The sequence below is a fragment of the Pipistrellus hanaki genome, assembly GCF_964339955.1.
Source record: "Pipistrellus hanaki genome assembly, chromosome: 6".
Lineage (NCBI taxonomy): Eukaryota > Metazoa > Chordata > Mammalia > Chiroptera > Vespertilionidae > Pipistrellus > Pipistrellus hanaki.
In genome coordinates this window covers 7480472-7502810 of record NC_140508.1, presented here as the reverse complement: position 1 = coordinate 7502810, position 22339 = coordinate 7480472, and the positions used below count along the sequence as shown (strand labels likewise).

Below are 22339 nucleotides of genomic sequence, written 5' to 3'. Positions count from 1 at the left end.
GGAAAGGGTGGTGCAGTGTGCTGAGTGCACGGAGGGTTCAGGGAAGGGAGAGCAAGCGTGGGCTGGAGCAACCTTGAAGCATTGTCCAAAAATCATTTCATTCTGCAATCCTGTTCATTTCTTTCTGGGAACGATACAATATTTTTTTCTCAGCGGGTTTTCTTGCCTAACAATGCTACGCATAGAATTTGTTTGCAGTCCAGAGCTTTGGAACTAATTTGCATTCCTCATCCCCCACTGGCCAGGGGCAGGAAAGGGGGCAAGGAGCTCAGCTTGGACTGCACAGCTCTCCAGGAGCAATACCCCAAAGCCTGAGGATACTTCCTGTCAGGGGACTGATGTCGGGGGAGGGAGGGGCGCGGGGGGGGGGGGAGGGTCTGTTGGGTCTCTCTGCTCCGTTCACCCTGAGCCTGACTGCCCCTCCCTGTGCTTCCCGTAGGAATCTATGGTGTTGGCAAAGCCGCCGTCCACCCCCCAGCTCTGGCCGTCTTGAGCCACACCCCCGACGGAGCCACCCAGACCATTGCATGGGTGGGCAAAGGGATCGTCTATGACACCGGGGGCCTCAGCATCAAAGGGAAGGTGAGGTGCTGGCCGCGCTCAGGCGGTCCCAGGTGTGGGGACCAGGGGGTGCACGGAGCGTGCTGTTGGGCGCACCTCTGGGGAGCTGGGTTCGGGAAGGGAGACAGTGGGCCCAGTCCCCCTTCTGAGAGGGTAGTTACGTGCCCCACCGCTAACAGGGTTCTGGAAACAGAAAGACTGGATAGGATCCAGAAGCAAGCTGCAGAAGTGATGAAAGGGGGGCCGGGGGAACTGGGGAGGCAGCGTGCAAGGCATCAGGCGTCTCTGTTCTGCGTGAAGATGAATGAGCAGGTTTCCAGGGACTGAATGCTCAGGGTGGTCTGTATAGACCACGCAGAAAGCAGGCCACTAGGTGCAGCCAGGGGATGCGGGCCCAGGGGCAAGCCCCTGGTGTGGCTACGAGGCTGAGGTCTCAGCAGTCACGTCTGTGGGTGACTTTTGCAGTTGGCTGTCTCGGGGATGGATGCACATGAGATGTCAGTCTGCCCTCTTCCACACCCAGCCGGGCACCTTCATCAGCTCACCCCACACTCTGCGCCAGGCCTGGGCTGGGCTCTAAGGGAGAACGACTGGGAGGGACTCAGAGCAGACATGTGAGGTTTATTCAGGAGGAGGTCTGAAAGGAGGAGAATCAACCATCCCCGAGAGAAAGCTTTAGAAGGGAGAGGACAAGTGAGCTCATACAGAGCAGACACTGAAAATTGGCTGCCTGCGTGGCTTACCGATGTGTCCTGTTGGCCCACATGGTGTTTAACATTTGAATTAGGTACCAACTTTTAAAAACAGGAAGAATTCTCCCTAAAGACTGGATTTCTGACCTTTTGTAAACTCAGAGGGTCTGGCCATGCCTGTCCTGCATCCCCCCTGGTGGCGTTCTGCCGCAGCCCAGTGGTGGCTGACCCATGGATAGAGCCTACACCTGCCGTTTGCCACAAGCCCCACCGCTCCCTGCTGCCTCTCAGACATTGAGCCCCATTGTCAGTTGATATTTAGGATAGGCATTGTGCTACTGGTTTTTGTACTTCTAGCCTTCTAGTGATTTGGTTCCTACAGTTGGTGATCTGTTTGTTTGATTTCATGTTTGATTTATTACATTCATCCTTCTTCAAACAACAAAATTACTATCAGGACTAATCAGGAAATGAAACTAATTATAACAAAAGTTTTAAAAAGCACACACCAATAGTGAATTAACCAATAGCAAATTCTCCTTTATTGAATTCCATACATATTTTCATGCTTGTAAAAACTCTTAAAATAAATATTACAGTACAAATGAAGAAAACAGTAATGGATTAACACTTGTAAATAGAATAAATGTAATTTGTATTTTTTTTAAATTTTCTTTTTTATGTATTTGTGTGTGTGTGTGTGTGTGTGTGTGAGAGAGAGAGAGAGAGAGAGAGAGAGAGAGAGAGAGAGACATCTATTGGTTGTTCACTTACTTATGCATTCATTGGTTGCTTCTTGTATGTTCCCTGACTGAAGATCAAACCCCCGACTTTGGGGTATTGGGATGACACTCCAACCAACAGAGCTACCAGCCAGGGCATACTTCTTTTAATAGGAAGAAATGTATGCTTCCATGTTGATTGTGTTAGGAGATGTATGCTGTAGTTTTGTTCTCAGGCAGATCTGTCAGTGACTTAATCAGAAAAGATCTTCACGTTTTTACCATCACTAGATAGACAAAGACACCAGACTTGTCAGTCTATCTTCACTCGTGGCCCATGAAAACACTATTCATTTTCATTTTGAGGAGTTTCTATTACATGGAGCAATACACACAAATACTCAGGAACAGTCTGTAGCATAAGAATCTCTTGATGAAGTCTGCTAAACACTCTATTTCCCAAGAAACTTCAGAAATCTCTCTCCTGTCCGGGTGTTCCATCCTTTGAGATTGCTTCCAGCAGCTTTCAACTGTCCGTGGAGTCAGAACGTTTCAAACACAACTCCGTGCATTCACCTAGATTGAGAGAGGTGAGGAGTGTGAGCTCATGGCACCTTTGAGTTGACTTTGAGTCCATGTTGGAGGGCAGGAGCATGTGGCACTGCAGACACCATGGACACTGTGACATGGAAGCCAGCCCGCACCATTCTGACCGTTGGGAATGGTCCTGAGGTGGGAGGTTCGGCACAGGCTGAATGCAGGCCAGCTGTGCAGCCGGCAGCTATTACCATCCATTAGAATAATGCTTCTAAAAGGATAAGTAATTAAAATAGGCAATTTGAAGCTTTTATTTAGATGATTAGGACTCACTTTTACCAGCTACAGGGTTTTTTTGGGAGGAAGAATTTACCACTGACTTTTAGTCAGTTTATTACTGCCCTTAAGTTCTCCCCAGTCAATGAACCTCTCTAGTTCCCTGGTGCCGGCCGCCCCCTCCCTCCCACCCTTGCTCGGAGGCAGCTGAGTGCTGGCTGGGAGAATTGTGGGTTGTTTCTCCAGGGACCAGAGGCTGCTTTTTGATATCGGCTTGTTAGAGGGTCAGAGTGAGAAGCAGCTTCCTGTGAATTAGTCATTTTGCTGGTGGCACCGGCTCCCCGTTTAGCAGGAACAAGCACAGCTCCATTTCCAAAGGTTTCAAAGACAAATCAGGATCAGCACGAGCTAGCAGGTGGCAAAGATGTTAGTCTCAGGACCTCTTGCATCCTTAAAAACTATGGATCCGAAGAAGTTTTGCGTATAAGGGTGATGTCTGTTGATATTTCCCCTACAATTAATTAAAACAGGGAAATTTTAAAGATATACTTACTAATTCATTTAAATCCAAAGAGGCGCACACTAAGACACATTATAATTAAAATTCCAAGGGTTAAAGACAAAGAGAGAATCTTAAAAATATCAAGAAAAAAGCAGTTAGTTACCTACAAGGGAGTGTCCATACAACTGTCAGTTAATTTCTCAACAGAAACTATGCAGGCCAGAAGGGAGTGGCAAGCAACATTCAAAGTGATGAATAGCAAAGACCTACAACCAAGATTATTCTACCCAGCAAAGCTATCTTTTAGAATTGAAGGACAGATAAAGAGCTTCACAGACAAGAAAAAGCTAGAGGAGTTCATCACCCCCAAACCAGTATTACATGAAATGTTGAAGAATATTCTTTAAGAAGAGGAAGAAGTATAAAGAAATAAAAAAATATGAACAATAAAATGGCAGTAAATACATATCTATCAACAATTGAATCTAAAAATCAAAATAAGTGAACAAGAAATCTAATGAACAGAAGAAACAGATGAATAAAGTAGAATCAGAAGCGTGGAAACATGGAACAAACTGACGAGTCTCAGAGGGAAGGGTGGTGGGAAGAGACTGATCAAAGATCTTACGTGCATATGTGCATTACCTATGGACACAGACAGTAGGGTGGTGAAGGCTTGGGGTGGGGTGAGAACAGGGTGGGAGGATAAAAAGGGGGCATTTGTAAAGATTTTTAAGAAATGAAAATAATATAAACCCATTTTAGACATGCATTTAATGTAAATGCTATAAAATAACTATATTTTCCAAAGTGGAAAATAATTAGCAAGGAGAGTGGCATTGTGTTGCATTTCTGCAAATCTCTTTAGGGCCAGTGCCTGCTGCGTTTAGTGTGCGTGACCTGTTGTTTCAGTCACAAGTAAGAAGGAAGTTTGCCTCACTCACTCCATAGTTGGGAAGGGAGAACAATTGGACTAGTACAATTGGAGGAACTGAGGCCATTCTCCTGCTATTGCACCGAAACTCCACAAGCCGTGGCTCTCAGAAGCTCACCCTAATGTGCAGCCTGAAACAATGCCTGTCAACTTTCATGCCCTATTACATTAAAACTGAGTGGTCCAGCTTGAGTTTGCAGTGTGTGACTTTGTAATAGTGTCCTGGGTCATTTGGAAGACATTGTTGGTAGGATTATGCAGGACTTCTAAAGCTTGACACCTTTCATTGAGTCACATTTCTTAATATCACCCTTCATCTCCTTTAAAAAGTCATGGAGTATTCAGAAGCTGGAGGCAGATAGAAGTTTTCCAAAATTCTGATTTTTTTTTTCCTTAAAAGCTCAAATTTTACCATTAGCAACAAATAACAATGGGAAGTAAGAGGCTTGCTTTGTTCATTTTTGAGAAAATATCTGCCAGACACCTACGTGTGAATAACCACCGTGCGTCAGCTGTTCTTTCAAGGAAGAAGGTGCTGGTGAGAACAGCAGCGAGACAAGAGGGAACACGGCCGTGTCCGCCTCCGCTCTGACAAACTGTCCTCGGGTGGAGGCGCGTCGCCGAGGCTGTGCGGGGGCCAGCGTGCAGCTGCAGCCGTGAGCCTGAGCCTCCGGTGGGCCGCACTCCTTCCGCTCCGTCACACCCAACGTGGACGTGGCTGCATCAGTGGTTGAGATGTTTTCAAGTTAATAATTTTAACTGCTTCAGCAGGAAACGCAGAGAAATGGGCAGTGCTTGCCTCTCCTGGAGGCGGGAGCCCAGGCCGGGCATGGGCAGCTCATGGGTGCATGCCGCGCTCTGCCGCCCGCGGCCCACTTCTCACTTGCGGTCCACAGGTGCCCGCGCCAGCCCCGTGCAGAAGGCAATGCCACCCGAGTGTCCGATGGGGATCGTTCCTCTGATAAAAGGAGGAATGGGCCGGGGCGGGGGGGGGGGGGGGGGGAGGGCTCGGGGGGGAGCTGCAAAGCAAGCTCAGTGAGCAGCTCTCCCCTGCGGGTGGGCGTTGTCTGCCTGCGGCTGGGAGGCTGTGCCGGGCCTGGGACCCTTCAGTAACCACCTTGAGCAGCTTCCTGCGGGCCATTTTGCAAGTGTTTTGCTTTCACATCCGAGACCCTATTTTTCCTTTTAAACAGTCCTGTGCTTTCTCGCCGTTTAGGTCAAAGGAGACAGCTTATTTTCAATAGTGCTAGCTGGGTCATTTTCACTCAATTTAATTGTAAAAGCAGCTCAGTTTATACCTAAAAATACTTTCCATTAAAACTCGGGGCTCATGTAATCCGATAAAGGTTCAAAACATTGCTCAGTACATTTCAAACCCAAATCCTTATATGTGATGACCTGCTGTTAATTTAAAATATGAATTTGTCAATTAGCATTGGGAGCCTGTAAAATGTAAAAATATGTGACCACTCTCCACAGTTTACAGAAAACCACAATTACCTCTGTTTCCAGCGGTCTCTCATTAGACTGGTCTACCCAGGAGGTGCCAGCGGATGGGCAGGGTGGCGGGACTGCAGGTGTCCTGGCCAGTGTGTGTGTGTGTGGGGGGGAGGGGTGAGGGGGGAGGGAGGGTTTGGTGATGTGACTGACATTTGGGGAAATTTCACATTCTCCCAAGTGGATGGCTCAAGAAAGGGATGTGGAGCAGCAGGGAGCCGAGAACAGAAGTGTCAGTGAGGCCAGGCGGTGCCAGCTTCAAATGCCAGCGCAATGCAGTGGCCTGCTCCCAGGGCGGTCCGGGGACCAGTCACAGCCTCGTCTCCCAGCCATGCTCCCTGTTTATGTAACAGCACGGCCGCTGTAAATGCAGTAGCTCTGGGCGTCCCACTGTTCTTGGTTGTTTTCTTAATAATTATTTATTGTTGAAAATACTACATATTACCCATTTCCCCACCTCCCATTGATCCCCTCCAGCTTGGCCCCGCCCCTGTCCAAGGACCTTCTTTGCCCCATTGTCTGTGTCCATGAGCCATACATATATAAACACAAGGTCCTTGGTTGGTCACCTCCCACCCACCCATCCACCCTCCCCAACCTTCTCTCCGAGATTCCACACTGTTCCAAGCTTCCATGTCTCTGGATCCACTCTTCATCTGATTATTTTGTTACTTAGATTCCTCATATGAGTGAGATCATGTGATACTTATCTTTCTCTGACTTATTTCACTTAGCATGATACTCTCCAGGTCCCTCCATGCTGTCTCAAAGGGTAAGAGATTCTTCTTTTTCCTGTTACATAGCACTTCATGGTGTAAATGACCACAGCTTTTGCATCCACTCAGCTACCGATGGGCAGTTGTGTTGTTTCAGATCTTAGCTATTGTACATTGTGCTGCTATGAACATAGGGGTGCATACATTCTTTCTGACAAAGTATTTTGGGTTTCTTAGGACATATTCCTAGAGGTGGGATCACTGTGTCAAATGGCAGACCCATATTTAATTTTTTCAGGAAACTCCATACTATTTTTCATAAAGGGTGCACCAGTCTGCATTCCCACCAGCAGTGTGCTAGGGTTCCCTTTTCTCCACATTCTCGCCAGCATTTGTCGTTTGTTGATTTGTTGATGGTAGCCATTCTGAGAGGAGAGATGTGGTACCTCATTGTGATTTTGATTTGCATCTCTCTGATGATCAGTGACTGAGCCTTCTTTCATATGTCTCTTGGCCTTCTCTCTGTCCTCTTTGGAGAAGTATCTATTTAGGTCCTTTGCCCATTTTTTTAATTGGCTTTTTTGTCTTCCTTTTGTAAAGTTGTATGAGTTTCTCATATATTTTGGATATTATCCCTTTATCAGATATATCATTGTCTAATAAGTTCTCACATACAGTGGGGTTTTGTGATGGTGTCTTTTGCTGTGCAGAAACTTAGTATATTGACGTAGTCCATTTGTTTATTTTCTCCTTAGTTTCCTTTGCCCTAGAAGATGAATCTGTAAACATATTGCTACAAGAGATGCCTGTCATTTTGCTGCCTATGGTTTCTTCTAGGACCTTTAAGGTTAACCAACTTACATTTAAGTCTTTTATCCATTTTAAGTTTATTCTTGTTTACGGTATAAGTTGGTGGTCGAGTTTCATTGTATTGCAAGTATCGGTCCAATTTTCCTATCACCATTTATTGAAGAGACTGTCTAGATTCTATTGTATGCTCTTGCCTCTGTTGTCAAATATTAATTGGGTGCAATGGTGTGGGGTCTCTGTTCTGTTCCATTGGTCAGCATGCCTGTTGTTGTGCCAGTACCAGGCTGCTTTGATTATGGTGTCTTTGTGGTATAAGTTGATATCTGTTATTGTGATTCCTCCAACTTTGTTTTTCTCAAAATTGCTGCAGCTTTTCTGGGTCTTTTTAAATTCATTTAAATTTTTAGAGTATTTGTTCAAGCTCTGTGAAATATAACATTGTATTTCAATAGGGATTGCATTGAATCTGTAGATTGCCTTAGGTAGTATTGATATTTAATGATTTTGATTCTACCAGTCCATGAACGCGGTATATTCTTCCACCTGTTTCTATCTCCTTCAGTCTCTTTTTTTCAGTGTCCCATAGTTTTTCAAGTACAGGTCTTTTGCCTCCCTGGTTAAGTTTATTCCCAAGTACCTTAATTTTTTTGTTTCAATGGTAAATTGCTTGTTTAGTTTCTCTTTCTGAGAATTCACTATTGGTGTATACAAAAGCCATTGATTTTGGATCCTGCTCCATTGCCAAATTCATGGATTAAATCTAGTAGTTTTTTGGTGGAGTGTTTAGGTTTTCTATGTACAATATCATGTCCTGTGCAAATAATGAGAGTTTTATTTCCTCCTTCCCAATTGGGTGCTATTTTTTTCTTCTTGTTGTTTGATCTCTGTGGCTAGGACTTCCAGTGCTATGTTGAATAAGAGTGGTGAATGCAGACATCCCTGTCTTGTTCCTGTTTAGGGGAAATGGTTTGTTTTTGTCCATTGAGTATAATGTTCACTCCAGTTTTATCAGATATGGCCTTCATTATGTTGAGATATGTTCCCTCTATTCCCACTTTGCTGAGAGTTTTTATAAAAAATGGGTGTTGGATTTCGTCAAATGTTTTTCCTGTGTCTATTGATATCCTCTTGTGTTTGTTGTCTTTCAATTTGATTGTGTGATTTATTAAATTTATCGATTTGCTAATATTGTACTAGCCTTGCACCCCTAGAATAAGTCCCACTTGGTCATGGTGTATGATCTTTTTAATATATTGCTAGATGCGATTTGCTACTATTTTGTTGAGGATTTTAGCATCTATGCTCATCAGGGGTATTGGTCTGTAATTCTCTTTCTTTGTGGTGTCTTTATCTGGTTTTCTAATTTTGATAAAGCTGGCCTCATAAAATGAGTTTGGAAGTATTCCTTCCTCTTGGATTAATCTGACGTAGTTTGAGGAGTATAGATGTTGGTTCTTATTTGAATGTTTGGTAAAACTCCTGTGAAGCCATCCTGACATGGGCTTTTGTTTGCTGGGAGTGCTTTGATTAATGCTTTATTCCATCAGTTGTTATTGGTCTATTCAGGTTTTCTGATTTCTCCTGAGTCAGTTTTGGGAGGTTTTATTTTTCTAGGAATTTGTCCATTTCATCCTCATTGTCCAGCTTGTTGGCATATAATTGTTCGTAGTATTTTCCTGCAATCCTTTGTATTTCTGTGGTGGTAGGGGTTAGCTCTGCACTTTGGTATCTGATTTTATTTATTTGGGTCCTTTTTGGTTTTTGATGAGTCTTATTTGTGGTTTATCAATTTTGTTTATCTTTTCAAAGAACCAGCTTTTGCGTTCCTTGATTTTTTTTATTTTTTTTTTATTTTTATTTTTAGTCTCTATGTCATTTCTGCTCTAATCTTTATTATTTCCTTCCTTATACTTACTCTGGGTTTTTCTTGTTCACTTTCTAATTCTTTAAGTTGTAGGGTTAAATAATTTATTGCTGTTTTTTCTTGTATGTATGGGTTTTTTTTGTTTGTTTGTTTTTGTGTGTATTGTGTTTTTTTTTTTTTTTTTTTTTTTTTTAGGTATGCCTGTAGTGCTATGAACCTCCCAATCAGAACTGCTTTTGCTGTGTCTGAGAGATTTTGGGTGGTTGTTGTGTGTTCATTTTCCTTTGTTTCCAAGAAGTTTTTATTTCTTTTTTGACCTCATTGGTAACCCGTTCATTGTTTAATAACATGCTCTTTAGTCTCCATGTGTTTGAATGTTATTGAGTATTTTTATTGTAGTTGATTTCTAGTTTTATTCCACTGTTATCTGTGAAGATGCTTCATATGATTTCAATGTTCTTGAACTTGTAGAGACTTGTTTTGTGTCCTAACCTGTGGTCTGTCTTTGTGAACGATCCATGTGCATTTGAGAAGAATGTATACTCTGCAGCTTTGGAGTGAAATGTTCTATAAATGTTAATTAAATCCATCGATCCAGTGTGTCCTTTAGAGTCATTGTTTCCTTGTTAAGTTTTTGTCTGGAAGATCTGTCCAGGGAAGTCAGTGATTGTTAAAGTCCTCTGCTGTGACGGTATTGTTGTGGAGCTCTCCCTTAAATTCCTCTAGAAGTTTTTTTTATATGTTTAGGTGCTCCTATATTGGGTGCATATATGTTTACCAGGATCACATCGTCTTGTTGGATTGATCCCTTTAGTGTATGTAGTGACCTTTGTTGTCTCTTGTGATGGCCTTCATTTTGAAGTCTATTTTGTCAAATATAACTGTTGCTACTCCAGCTTTTTTTCCCTCTCCCATTTGCATGGAGAATTTTTTTTCTATCCCTTCACTCTTACTCTGTGTGTGTCATTTGTTCTGAGGTAGGTCTCTTAGATGGCATATAGATGGGTCATGTTTTTGTATCAATTCAGCTACCCTATGAGTTTTTGCTTATTTGTTTAAAGTATTACCTCTGTCTCCTTTTTCCCCGATTGACCCCCCTCCCCACCACTGCTGTTTCCCAGGACAAGCCCACACCGCCCCAGGGTCTGTGTCTATTGGTTATGCTAATGTGCATGCATATAAGTCCTTTGGTTGATCTCTTACCTCTCCCCCACACTGCCCACCCTTCTCTCTGAGCTTGGATGGTCTGTTCAGTGTTTCTTTGTCTCTGGATCTATTGTTGTTCATCAGTTTATGTTGTTCACTATATTCCACATATGAGTGAGGTCATGTGATAGTTATCTTTCTCCGACTGGCTTATTTCACTTAGCATAACACTCTCCAGTTCTATCTATGCTGTTGCAAATGGTAAAAGGTCTTTCTTTTTTACAGCAACATAGTAGTATTCCATTCTGTAGTCAGGGGTCCTCAAACTTTTTAAAGTGGGGGCCAGATCACGGTCCCTCAGAGAGCTGGAGGGCCGGACTATATGAACTACTAATTCCTACTGTAACACCTCGGCTGCGCTCACTGCCCAAAAAACCTGGTGGGCCGGATCAGACTCCTCTGCGGGCTGCATGTGGCCCGAGGGCCGTAGTTTGAAGACCCCTGCGTAGATGTACCACAATTTTTTAATTCACTCGTCTGCTGATGGGCACTTAGGCTGTTTCCAAATCTTAGCTATGATAAATTGTGCTGCTATGATCATAAAGGTGCATATATTCTTTCTGATTGGCATTTCTGGTTTCCTGGGATATATTCCTAGAAATGGGATTACTGGATCAAATGGCAGTTCCATTTTTAGTTTTTTGAGGACGCCAGCACTTATTGTTTGTTGATTTGTTGATGGTGGCCATTCTGACAAGTGTGAGATGGTACCTCATTGTTGTTTTGATTTGCATCTCTCAGATGATTAGTGACTTTGAGCATGTTTTCATGTGTCTCTTGGCTTTCTGAATGACCTCTTTCGAAAAGTGTCTATTTAGGCCCTTTGCCCATTTTTTAATTGCATTTTTTTATCTTCCTTTCCTTAAGTTGTATGAGTTCCCTGTAAATGTTGAAGATTAAGCCCTTATCTGAGATAACATTGGCAAATATGTTGTTGTTTTGTTGGTGGTTCCTTTTGCTGTTCAGAGGCTTTTTATTTTGATGTAGTCCCATTTGTTTATTTTTTCTTTAGTTTCCATTGCCCTAGGACAGGGGTCTGCAATCTTTAAGACATAAAGAGCCACTTGGACCCATTTCCAAAGGAAAAAAAAACCTTGGAGCCGCAAAACCATTGCGACATTTAAAACAAATATAACACTGCATATATTGTTTCTTACCTTAATGCTATATACCAGATCGTGCAGTTAGCTGTCAATCTGAAGAAAAAAAGGACTTTTTCACTTAACAATGTAAAATATATTTTTTGCAAATTAATAGCTAATTAAAATATTTAATTTACCTGGTTAATGGGATTTTTGCTCCTGAACCTCAGTGCACAGTGTCAGCACATCAGGGCTGTAAGACATTACCTTCATTTTCACACAGGCTTGCAAGTTGTCGGAGCCACGGTAAAGCTTCAAAAGAGCCGCATGCGGCTCTGGAGCTGTAGGTTGCCGACACCTGCCCTAGGAGCTGTATTAGTAAAGATGTAGCTACATCATATGTCTGATATTTTGCTGTCTATGTAGTCATCTAAGATTTTTATGGTTTTTCTGTCTTACATTTAAGTCCTTTATCCATTTTGAGTTTGTTTTGGGGTATGGTGTAAGTTGGTGATCTAGTTTCATTTTTTTGCTTGTACCAGTATCTGACCAATTTCCCAGCACCATTTATTGAAGAGACTGTCTTGACTCCATTGCCTCCTTTGTGAAATATTAATTGAGCATAATGGCTTGGGTTGATTTTTGGGTTCTCTATTCTATTCCATTGATCTATATGTCTGTTCTTGTGCCAGTACCAGGCAGTTTTGAGAACAGTGTCTTTGTAATAAAGCTTGATATCTGGTATTGTGATCCCTCCAACTTTATTCTTTTTCTCAGAATTGCTGTGGCTAATTGGGGTGTTTTTTAATTCCAGATGAATTTTTGGAGAGTTTATTCTAGGTCTGTGAAATATGCCATTAGTATTTTAATGGGGATTGCATTGAATCTATAGATTGCTTTGGGTTGTATGAACATTTCGATGATGTTGATTCTACCAGTCCATGAATACAGTATATTCTTCCACTTGTTTATATCTTCATCTATCTCTTTTTTCAATGTCCTGTAGTTTTATGAGTACTGTGTGGTGTTTTTTTTTTACCTCCTTAGTTAAGTTTATTCTTAAGTATCTTATTATTATTATTATTATTATTGGTGTAATGGTAAATGGGATTGTTTTTTTAGTTTCTTTTTTTCTGTGAGTTTATTATTGTTGTTTGAAAAAGCCACAGATTTCTAATTTTGTATCCTGCTACATTGCCAAATTCATTTTTTAAGTCTAGTAGTTTTTTGATGGAGTCTTTAGGGTTTTCTATGTATAATATCATGTCATCTGCAAATAATGACAATTTCACTTCTTCTTTTCCAATTTGTATGCCTTTTATTTCTTTTTCTTATCTATCTCTGTGGCTAGGACTTCCAGTACTATGTTGTATCAGTCTGGTGAAAGTGGACATTCCTGTATGATTCCTGATCTTAGGGGAAATGGTTTTAGTTTTTGCCCATTGACTATGATGTTGTCTGTATGTTTGTCATATAAGGCTTTTATTATGTTGAGGTATGATCCCTCTATTCCCACCTTGCTGAGAGTTTTTATCAAGAAAGTGTTTTTTATTTTGTCAAATGCTTTTTATACATCGATTGATATGATTATGTGATCTTCGTCTCTCAAATGTGATGTACTACATTTATTGATTTGCGAATATGGTACTGTCTTTGCATCTGGGGAATAAATCTCACTTAGTCCTGGAAATCGTCTTTCTAATGTAATGCCAGATCTGATTTGCTAGAATTGTGTTGAGGATTTTAACATCTATGTTCATTATGGATATTGGCCTGTAGTTCTCTTTCTTTGTGGTGTCTTTATCTGGTTTTGGTATTAGGGTAATGCTGGTTTCATAGGATGAGCTTGGAAGTGTTCCTTCCTGTTGAATTTTTTGGTATAGTCTGAGAAGGATAGGTTTTAGTTTTCTTTCGAATATTTGGTAGAACACCCCTGTAAAGTTGTCTGGACCAGGATTTTTGTTTGCTGGAAGATTTTTGCTTACTGTTTCAGTTTCATCAGTAGTTATTGGCCTATTCAGGGTTTTTTATTCTTTGTGATTGAATTTTGGATGGTTGTATTTTTCTAGGAATATGCCATTTCCTCTAGGTTGTCCACTTTGTTGGAGTGGAGTTGTTTATACTATTTTTTTACATTCCTTTGTATTTCTGTGATATCTATTATTACCTTACCTTTTTCATTTCTGATTTTGTTTATTTGGGTCCTCTCTCTGCTTCTTGGTGAACCTGGTTAGAGGTTCATCAATCTTGTTTTTCCTTTCAAAGAACTAGCTCTTGGTTTCATTGATCTTTTGTATTGCGTTTTTTTTGTTGTTGTTGTTGTTTTGGTGTGTTTTTTTGTTTTGTTTTTATTTTTGGTCTCTATGTCATTTATTTCTGCTCTGATCTTTATTGTCTCCTTCCCTCTGCTTACTCTGGGCTTTTCTTGTTACTCTCTTCCTAATTATATATATATATATATATATATATATATATATATACACACATACAAACACACACATTTTTTTTATTATTGATTTTTTTACAGAGAGGAAGAGAGAGGGACAGAGAGTTAGAAACATTGATGAAAGAGAAACACCTATCAGCTGCTTCCTGCACACCTCCAACTGGGGATGTGACTGCAACCAAGGTACATGCCCTTGACTGGAATCGAACCTGAGACCCTTCAGTCTGCAGGCCAACACTCTGTCCACTGCGCCAAACCGGTTAGGGCTCTCTTTCTAATTCTTTAAGTTGTAGGGTTAGATAATTTATTACCATTTTTTCTTGTTTTTGAGATAGGCCTGTAGAACTATAAACTTCCCTCTTAGGACTGCTTTTTACTGTGTCCCATAGTTTTGGGGTTGTTGTGTTTTCATTGTCATTCCTTTCTAGGATGTTTTTTAATTTCTTCTTTGATCTCTTTGGTAGCCCAATCATTGTTTAATAGCATGCTATTCAGCTTCCAAATGTTTGATTTTTTTTTTCATTGTTCTTATTGTAGTTGATTTCTAATTTTATGCCATTGTGGTCTGAGAAGATGCTTGGTAGGATTTTTATCTTCTTGAATTTGAAGCGACTTTACCTGTTTCCCAAATATGGTCTGTCTTTGAAAATGTTCCATGTGCACTTGAGAAGAATGTATATTCTGTAGCTTTGGGGTGCAGTGTTCTGAAGATGTCAATTAATTCTATCTGGTCTAGTGAGTCACTTAGAATTGATGTTTCTTTGTTGATTTTTTGTTTAGATGATTTATCTTCTGGTGTCAAAAAAAGTCCCCTACTGTGATTGTATTGTTGGTGATCTCTCCCTTGATATCTTTCAGAAGTTTTTTATGTATTTGGGTGCTCCTGCATTGTGTGCATATATGTTTATCAGGGTTATATCCTCTTGCTGAATTGCTCCCTTTAATATTATGAAGTGGCCTTCCTTATCTCTTGTTATGGCTTTCACTTTGAGGTCTATTTTGTCAGATATAACTATTGCTACCCCAGTTTTTTTTTGTTTTTGTTTGTTTTTTTTATCCAGGAAGCTTTTGTTTGACCATCTATTTTGAATGATAGCCTGTTGGATATAGTAATCTTGGTTTCAGATCCTTGTTGTCCATTACCTTGAGTACTTTATGCCATTACCTTTTTGCCTGTAGAATTTCTGATGAGAAATCAGCTGTCAGCCTTGAGGGAGCTCCTTTGTAGGTAACGGTTTGCTTTTCTCTTGCTGCCTTTAAGATTCCTTTTTTTTTTAATTTTTAAAAATATATATTTTATTGATTTTTTTTTTTTTTTTTTTTTTTTTTTTACAGAGAGGAAGGGGGAGGGATAGAGAGTTAGAAACATCAATGAGAGAGAAACATCGACCAGCTGCCTCCTACACGCCCTCCCCACTGGGGATGAGCCCGCAACCAAGGTACACATGCCCCTGACCAGAATCGAACCTGGGACCTTCATTCCGCAGGCTGATGTTCTATTCACTGAGCCAAACAGGTTTCAGCTCTTTTTGTCTTTTATTTTTGGCATTTTAATTGTGATGTGTCTGGGTGTGGCCTGCTTGGGTTTTTTTTGCTTGAAATTCTCTGTTCCTCCTGGACTTGTGTGACTTTTTTCTTTACCGGGTTAGGGAAGTTTTCTGCCATTATTTTTTCAAACACGTTCTCTATCCCTTTCTCCCTTTATGCCTTGTCTGACACACTTGCTTTCAAATATTGTTATGTTTCTCATTCTCCTACAGCTCCCTTAAGCTGTCCTTCTGGGTTTTTTTTGTTTGTTTTTTTCTTCTTTTCTTTTTGGTTCTGTGATTGAGTGATGTTTACAACCATGTCTTCTAATTCATTGATTCAATCCTTAACTTCTAATCTGCTGTTTATTCCTTCCAATATATTCTTTATTTGTGCTGTATCATTCTTTATTCCTCTTTTCATAGTTAACTATATCTTTTATCATGCTGTTGAACATCTTTACTATCATTCTGAATTCTATACTACATAAATTTCTTATCTCTGGTTCATTTATCTCTTTTTCTGGAAAATCCTCTTGTTCTTTCATTTGGGGTTTATTTCTTTGCTTCCCAATTTGGCTGTCTGTTTGGGCTTGTGACTGTGTATTAGGTAAATCTGCTATACCTCTCAATCTCTAGTGCAGGACAATGTCAAATGCTGTTTCTGACTAATTAGATCAGGCAAAGATTCAAAGCCACCAAAGATTGCCTTTGTCTACAGACTGGTAGGATTTTGTCTTGAATTGCAGTCAGGCAGTCATCCTCAGGTGTGGCAAGAGTGTTTTCAACTTTTTCGGGCAATTGCTTCTGCTTGGACAATGATTGTTATCCTGTCTCTTAATGGGCCTCAGGAACTCTGCACCATGGTGTAAGACATTTTCCAATAGGGTGGAGCAATTGTCTTCCCCCCAGGCAAGGTCACCTATATAACAAATGTCTGTATGAGAAAGATGACCTCACAGCTTACGAGAGTGACTCAGCACAGGAAACCGGGGTGTCTGCCTTCTGAGCTCTAATACCAGAATCTAATCCCAGCTTCTGCTCACACAGCTCCAGTCCACTCTGCCCTCCTTCTGTTGGAACCCGAGGTGGGTGGCTCTACAGGGGAATATTGTGAGTTGACCCTTTAAGAGGGTGCCGGAATTTCCAGTCTCTCCCTGGCTCACAGCCATCCTGCAACTGCTCACAGCCAGATGTTTGTGGGTACCCTTTCTCAGTTCTGGTGCTGTTTGCTGGGGGGCCCAGCTTGGGGATTAGATCCCACAGTTCTCAGTGGCAACCCCCCACAGCTGAGATATCTTCCAGAACTTCAGCTGCTGTCTGTGGGCACCCGGCCAGCCCTTTCGCGCCTCCGTCCCTCCTACCAATCTCTATGTGTCTCCACTCTCTGTCCTCAGTTATCAGAGTTCTCTTAGAGATTCTTCTGTTGGTTATTCAGGAAGTTTTTCTGTATTTAACTGTAATTTGTTTGGTCCTGGGAGCATGTTCATGTACCTTCCACTTACTCTGCCGCCATTTTTAATCTCCTCTGTTGTGAGTTCTTCATCATTGTTCCCCTCCTCTCCTTCAGCTCCTGCTCTTTCTCATTCTCTTCTGCTGCTCCTCCTCCTCCTATTCGTTTTCCTCCTCCCCCACAGCTTCCTTGGATAACCCCCAACACTCTGCTCAGGTGAAAGTGTCCCCTGGAATTTGGCCATTACTGCCTCTTGCTTCTAAAGAATGCCCACCTGACCAGTGAGAGTGTCCTGGCTTCCCTTTTCTAGGTCCTACAGGTCTAGGGAACCCCTCTGGGCCCTGGGTGCTGAGTAGGGTGGGCTGGGGCAGGTGGGGCATTGTTGTGTACCAGTCCCCTTACTTACTCCCCTCTCACCCGTCATGCTGTCTGCAGACCACCATGCCCGGCATGAAGAGAGACTGCGGTGGTGCTGCAGCCATCCTGGGGGCTTTCAGAGCTGCAGTCAAGCAGGTGAGTGGGACCCCACTCCTGCAGTCCTGGGAGAGGAGGACCCTCACCCATCCTTCCTGTGGGGTCGGCACCCATCACAGGCCAAAGGCTCTAAAAGGGAGAAGTGAGGGCTCCAGGGCAGCTCCTCCCTGCCCGGGTTGGGGATCGCTGCCAGAGGGTGAGGTTGGGGGGTGCTGTCCTTTGGAGCCCAAACGCCAGTGTCACATGGTGAAAAGTGTGTTCAGCAAAGGGGTGGTGTGCCTGACACCGTGGGGGTGGCTAACCTCTCAAAGGAGCTGCTCAGGCTGCTTCTAGGAGCCCAGCCCTTCCTGTCACCAAATGCAGGGCCTCCTCTCTCTGTAGGACCTACCTGTCTGGCCTGGTTCCTGGGGGTAAGCTTAAAGTGAGAGCAGAAGGTCTTGGCAAAGTTTCTAATTAATGCCCATCAGAAGCCCAGCCTGTTCTCTGCAAGAGGAACAGACTTGCAGGACGGAGGGGCCTGGAGCCTGGCTGCCTCTAGCTTCTGCCTCCCTCAGTCTCATTTGAAATGGGTCTTCCTGGGGTCTCTCTGAAGCAGAGCCACAGGACACAGGCCACCGTGCTCCGTGCAGGGGATGCGGCACGTGGAGCACCAGCCACCCGCTCTCTTGTCCCCTTGCCGGCTGGAGACTAAGGAGGAGTGTGGCCATCTGCCCGCCCCTCCCCTCTCCCCCCATTGCCCCACTGCCTCCCTCGATGAGCTTGTCCGAGCACCACAGCTTTCGCTGGAGCCTCTGCCCTCTCCTCCAGGGCTTCAAAGACAACCTCCACGCAGTGTTCTGCTTGGCCGAGAACTCCGTGGGGCCCAACTCCACGAGGCCTGACGACATCCACCTGCTCTACTCCGGAAAGTAAGACCCCCTCGCTCACCACGCAGCCCAGCGCCTGCGCGTGCTGTCCTCTTCGTCCCAGGCCAGGCTGGTCAGCTGGGGCCATGCTGGCCGGGGGCAGATTTCACCCTGCTTGCTCCCAGGGGTGCCCAGAAGGGTGCCGGGGTCCTGGCTCCGGGGCTCAGGGACCCTGCTTTGGAGGGGGAGCCCTTCCTCCCCAGGTGAGTAGCCGTGCACTCACCGAGGCCAGGGCACAGTGTGCGTGCTGCCCACACATCCTGTTCTCCGTCGCACAGAGGAGGAGGCCGAGGCCAGAGCTGGTGGCTTGTGGTATGGGCGGGATTGACACAGTGGCCTTTGCTCTTGACCCTGGCGCTGTAGGGAGGGGGAGTTACAGAAACAGGGCTCTCCTCAGGGAGTGCCCTCCTGAGCGGTGTCTGCCGCCCCCAGGACAGTGGAGATCAACAACACGGACGCCGAGGGCAGGCTGGTGCTGGCCGACGGCGTGTCCTACGCCTGCAAGGACCTGGGCGCTGACATCATCCTGGACATGGCCACGCTGACCGGAGCGCAGGTGGGAGCCGGAGGCTGCCTGGCCGCCCGAAAGGAGGGGTGCTGTCATTTCATCTTCCTAACCTGGCGAGGAGGGTGCGGGTAGCAGAGCCCTGGACTGAGGCCTGGGTGCCGGGTGGGGGGCAGTGGGGGTGGGGAGAGGGCTCCCTCCCCTGCGTCTGTCCGCCTCTCGCCACTGTCTCTGTTCCCTCTCCTGGGGGCTCTGCCCACTCTCCCTGTCCCCAGGGCATCGCCACAGGCAAGCACCACGCTGCCGTGCTCACCAACAGCGCCGAGTGGGAGGCGGCCTGCGTGAAGTCCGGGCGGAAATGCGGGGACCTCGTGCACCCCCTCGTCTACTGCCCCGAGCTGCACTTCAGCGAGTTCACCTCGGCCGTGGCCGACATGAAGAACTCGGTGGCGGTAGGTTTGGAGCGGCTCCTGAGGGGAGGGAGCGGGGCCGGCAGAGCCCTGCTCTCAGAGTGCCAGTGTGACCCCAAGAAGCAGCAGCAGTGTAGACAAGGGTCCCTCCCAGGAGGCCCCGGATCTTTGCTGTGGCTGGGGGCGAGGGAGAGGGGGGCTCTAAAGAGGGGATATACCATTCACTGGGCCCTGCCAGTATGCCCACCACGTCTGGTACTGGGTTCCCTCCCCATCTGGGATCTCCCTGTTGCCCCCATCAGTCCCTTTGCTGGCTGCCCCTTGCCTTGGGGTGAAGGCAGACCTAAGACCACATGCAAGGTCCTTGGGCTCCCAAGCCCCTCTCAGCTGCCACTCCTGCCTGGCCCCTCCCTAGCCCCTGTCAGACCAGGGAGGTGTCTGAGGATGGCGAGGTGGGTCCACAATAGGTCCTGATGGTGCTCTTGGTGGAGACCCTCACCCAAGCCCCCATTGCTGGGTGGGGAAGGGTCACTGTCTGCCTCTGTCCCCCCAGGACCGCGACAACAGCCCCAGCTCCTGTGCCGGCCTTTTCATTGCCTCGCACATCGGCTTCGACTGGCCCGGGGTCTGGGTCCACCTGGACATCGCCGCGCCTGTGCACGCAGTGAGTGCGGCCCCGGGGCGTCTCCCTCCACTTAGGACACTTCCTGGGCTGGCCTCCATCTGCGTCCCCTCCCGGCCCTCCCCTCGGCCTGGCTCCTGCCATCAGATGCGCATCCAGAGTCCCGTCTGGCTCCGGAGCCGCAGGCTGAGCTCATCGGAAACATCGTGTGTTGAGGGTCATTCTGTTCATGGCCCCGCCTCCCAGCCAGCTGTGGTCCCCCGACCTCTGGTCTCCTCACCCCTGGGAACAGTGGCTGCTGTTGGCGGTCCTTCCCCAGGCAGCCGTCCTCAGCAGGAGGCCCAGGGCCTAGTGTCACCCTTTCGCACCCCGGCAGAACCTGAGTGTGCAGGGTAGCAGACGGGTCTGCAGGGAAAGTGGGGTCCTCGCCCTGCCCCCCACCCCCCCAGACGGCTTGCTGAGCGGGCCTGGCTCCCTGGCAGGGGCTCCACCTGCGCTTTGTCCACAGGGTGAGCGCGCCACAGGCTTCGGGGTGGCCCTCCTCCTGGCACTCTTCGGGCGAGCCTCTGAGGACCCTCTGCTGAACCTGGTGTCCCCGCTCGGCGGCGAGGAAGACCCCCCGGAGGGGGACACGGAGAGGGACTCCAAGAGGCGCAGGCTTGTGTGAGGCTGGCTGTCCCCTGGCCCGGCCGCAGGGGCGCTGCCTCCCTTTGCACTGATTAATTTTAAGTGATTGGAAGATTATACTTACGATGGGCTTTGGTTTGTTCTGTTCTCAGTTGTGGTGATGGAGGTGGCTCTTATGTCTTTGACAACAGCTCAGGGTGGGCGGGTGGGCCAGAGGAAGGGCTGGAGGCGCCGGGCTGTTTGCGCTGTCGGCAGGCCTCCCAGCTTCTTCACTGTGCTTCCTGGGCTCCGCATGGCAGCCCCACGCCGTTGGCTTCCTGGCCCTCAGCCTCCTGCGTCTACCTGGTGCCCAGATGGGTGCCTGGAGCCCTGGGTCCTGCCCCGGGTCCCCCCATGGCCCACATCACAGAAGGCCCTGCCCGAGCTCTGGCCCGACGGCTGCTATCCCCAGGCAGCTCCTCCTTTGAAAGGATGGAGGCGGCTTGCTTTGGGGCCTCGGTGTTATAAAGAGAGGAGTCTACCCTGGCCCCTTAAAGTCCACTGGCGGTTGAATTAAATATGGCTGCATCACATCACTTCTTTGCCGTCCGTCTCACTCTTTCTCCCGCCCTGTTTTAGAAACCCACCCTGAGGCCTGCTGTCACCTTCTCCCAAGTGAGCATCAGGCTCTGAGAGCCAGGTCTGCGGGGAAGGCTGGCCAGCCCCCGGCACATCCTGAGACTGAGTATGGGACTGGGTCAGGTATGTTCCCTCGGCACTGAAGGCACGAGTCTAGGGCTGAAGGGCAAGGCCAGCCAGGATTCAGGGAGACCTCCCCCTGACCCGGATGAGGCAGGCGAGGCGGGCCCCGGGCACCTGGGAGCCAGCTTCTCCTGAGTCCATGAGAGTAAGGCAGGGCCTCTGTCCCCTTTTGTCTCTGTCCCCCGCTGCCCAGGCGAGAAGATCAGGGGCTTGGGCCCCACCTGGCAGAGAGGCAGCTGCCCGCACCTCTGCTGGGGCGGGAGAGCACAGGTGCAGGACACGTGTCCCTGTTTGTACCCTGGTCCACTCACTGCCTCGCCCTGACCAGGTGTCCCCAGACTCAAGTCCCCTCCCCAGCCTTGGAAATCAAGGTGACTCTTTCTGGGCTTGATTCCAAATAAATATTTATTAACTGCCTGCTGTGTGCACAGCCTTAGCTCAGCCGGAAGAGTCAAGCAGCAGCTCCAAGACCTGGGCCCCGGGTGGGAAAACTGTGGCCCAACACGTTAAGTAACAGTAATAGCGGTCAGAGGCGGGCGGGGGGAGCAGGCGCTGTGAGCCAGGGGAGGCACGGCCAGGGTGGCCAGAACAGCCAGGAGCCTTCATGGGTCATTAGCGTGCTTAATGGGCTTGCAGTGAGCAGCTCTCACCAGCTTCCCGCCGAGGTGCCCCGAAGGAGACGGAGGTCACTGAGGTGGTCCAGTTGCTGCTCCAGGCAGCTGGCACTGCCCGCTCTCCCCCCCTCCCCCCAGGGGCTGCAGGACGCAGAGTCAAGGAGCAGGAGAACCGAGTTTGCCTGTGTGGGCACAAAGGCGGCCTCAGGGCCAGGGACCGGCTGGGGAGCAGCTGCGGGCTCAGGGCCTGCCTACGTGCCGGCCTTAGGGAGACTCGGGCGGGGTGGGGGGTGCTGAGAGCCAGAGGCCTTGCTCTCCCAATGGCCAAAGGGCCTTAGGACAAGATAGCTGCTTCCCCTGACCCCATGAAGTCCGGGCAACTGGGTCTGGGGGTGACGGGGAGCAGTTGGGTACCAGTGGGTCCACTTGATAGTGGTTCCTGGCGAGCGATACAGAAACGTGAGGTTGGCACAGAGATTCTGCTGCCCCAGCCCCTCAGCTTGAGAACCAAAAAGGTGTGTGCGGAGCTTGAGCTTGGGGTCCAGGCAGGCAGCTGGGCAGACACAAGATAGTAGGCAGTGCCGAGGAAGTGCCTCTGGGTGAATTTGGCCACAACC

At 46.7% G+C, this 22339-nt stretch overlaps 1 protein-coding gene across 1 annotated transcript in view; it reads left to right on the top strand.

The window, feature by feature from the left end:
* NPEPL1 (aminopeptidase like 1) overlaps nucleotides 1-21904 on the top strand; it is a 28606-nt gene extending 6702 nt beyond the window's left edge. Inside the window, exons 6-12 of the mRNA XM_084887255.1 lie at nucleotides 440-582; nucleotides 17260-17337; nucleotides 18106-18206; nucleotides 18636-18759; nucleotides 18984-19160; nucleotides 19672-19782; nucleotides 20249-21904. Coding sequence (XP_084743381.1) covers nucleotides 440-582; nucleotides 17260-17337; nucleotides 18106-18206; nucleotides 18636-18759; nucleotides 18984-19160; nucleotides 19672-19782; nucleotides 20249-20407 — 893 coding nt within the window. The 3' untranslated portion in view covers nucleotides 20408-21904. The remainder of the gene's footprint in view (nucleotides 1-439; nucleotides 583-17259; nucleotides 17338-18105; nucleotides 18207-18635; nucleotides 18760-18983; nucleotides 19161-19671; nucleotides 19783-20248) is intronic.
* Nucleotides 21905-22339: the final 435 nt, after the last annotated feature.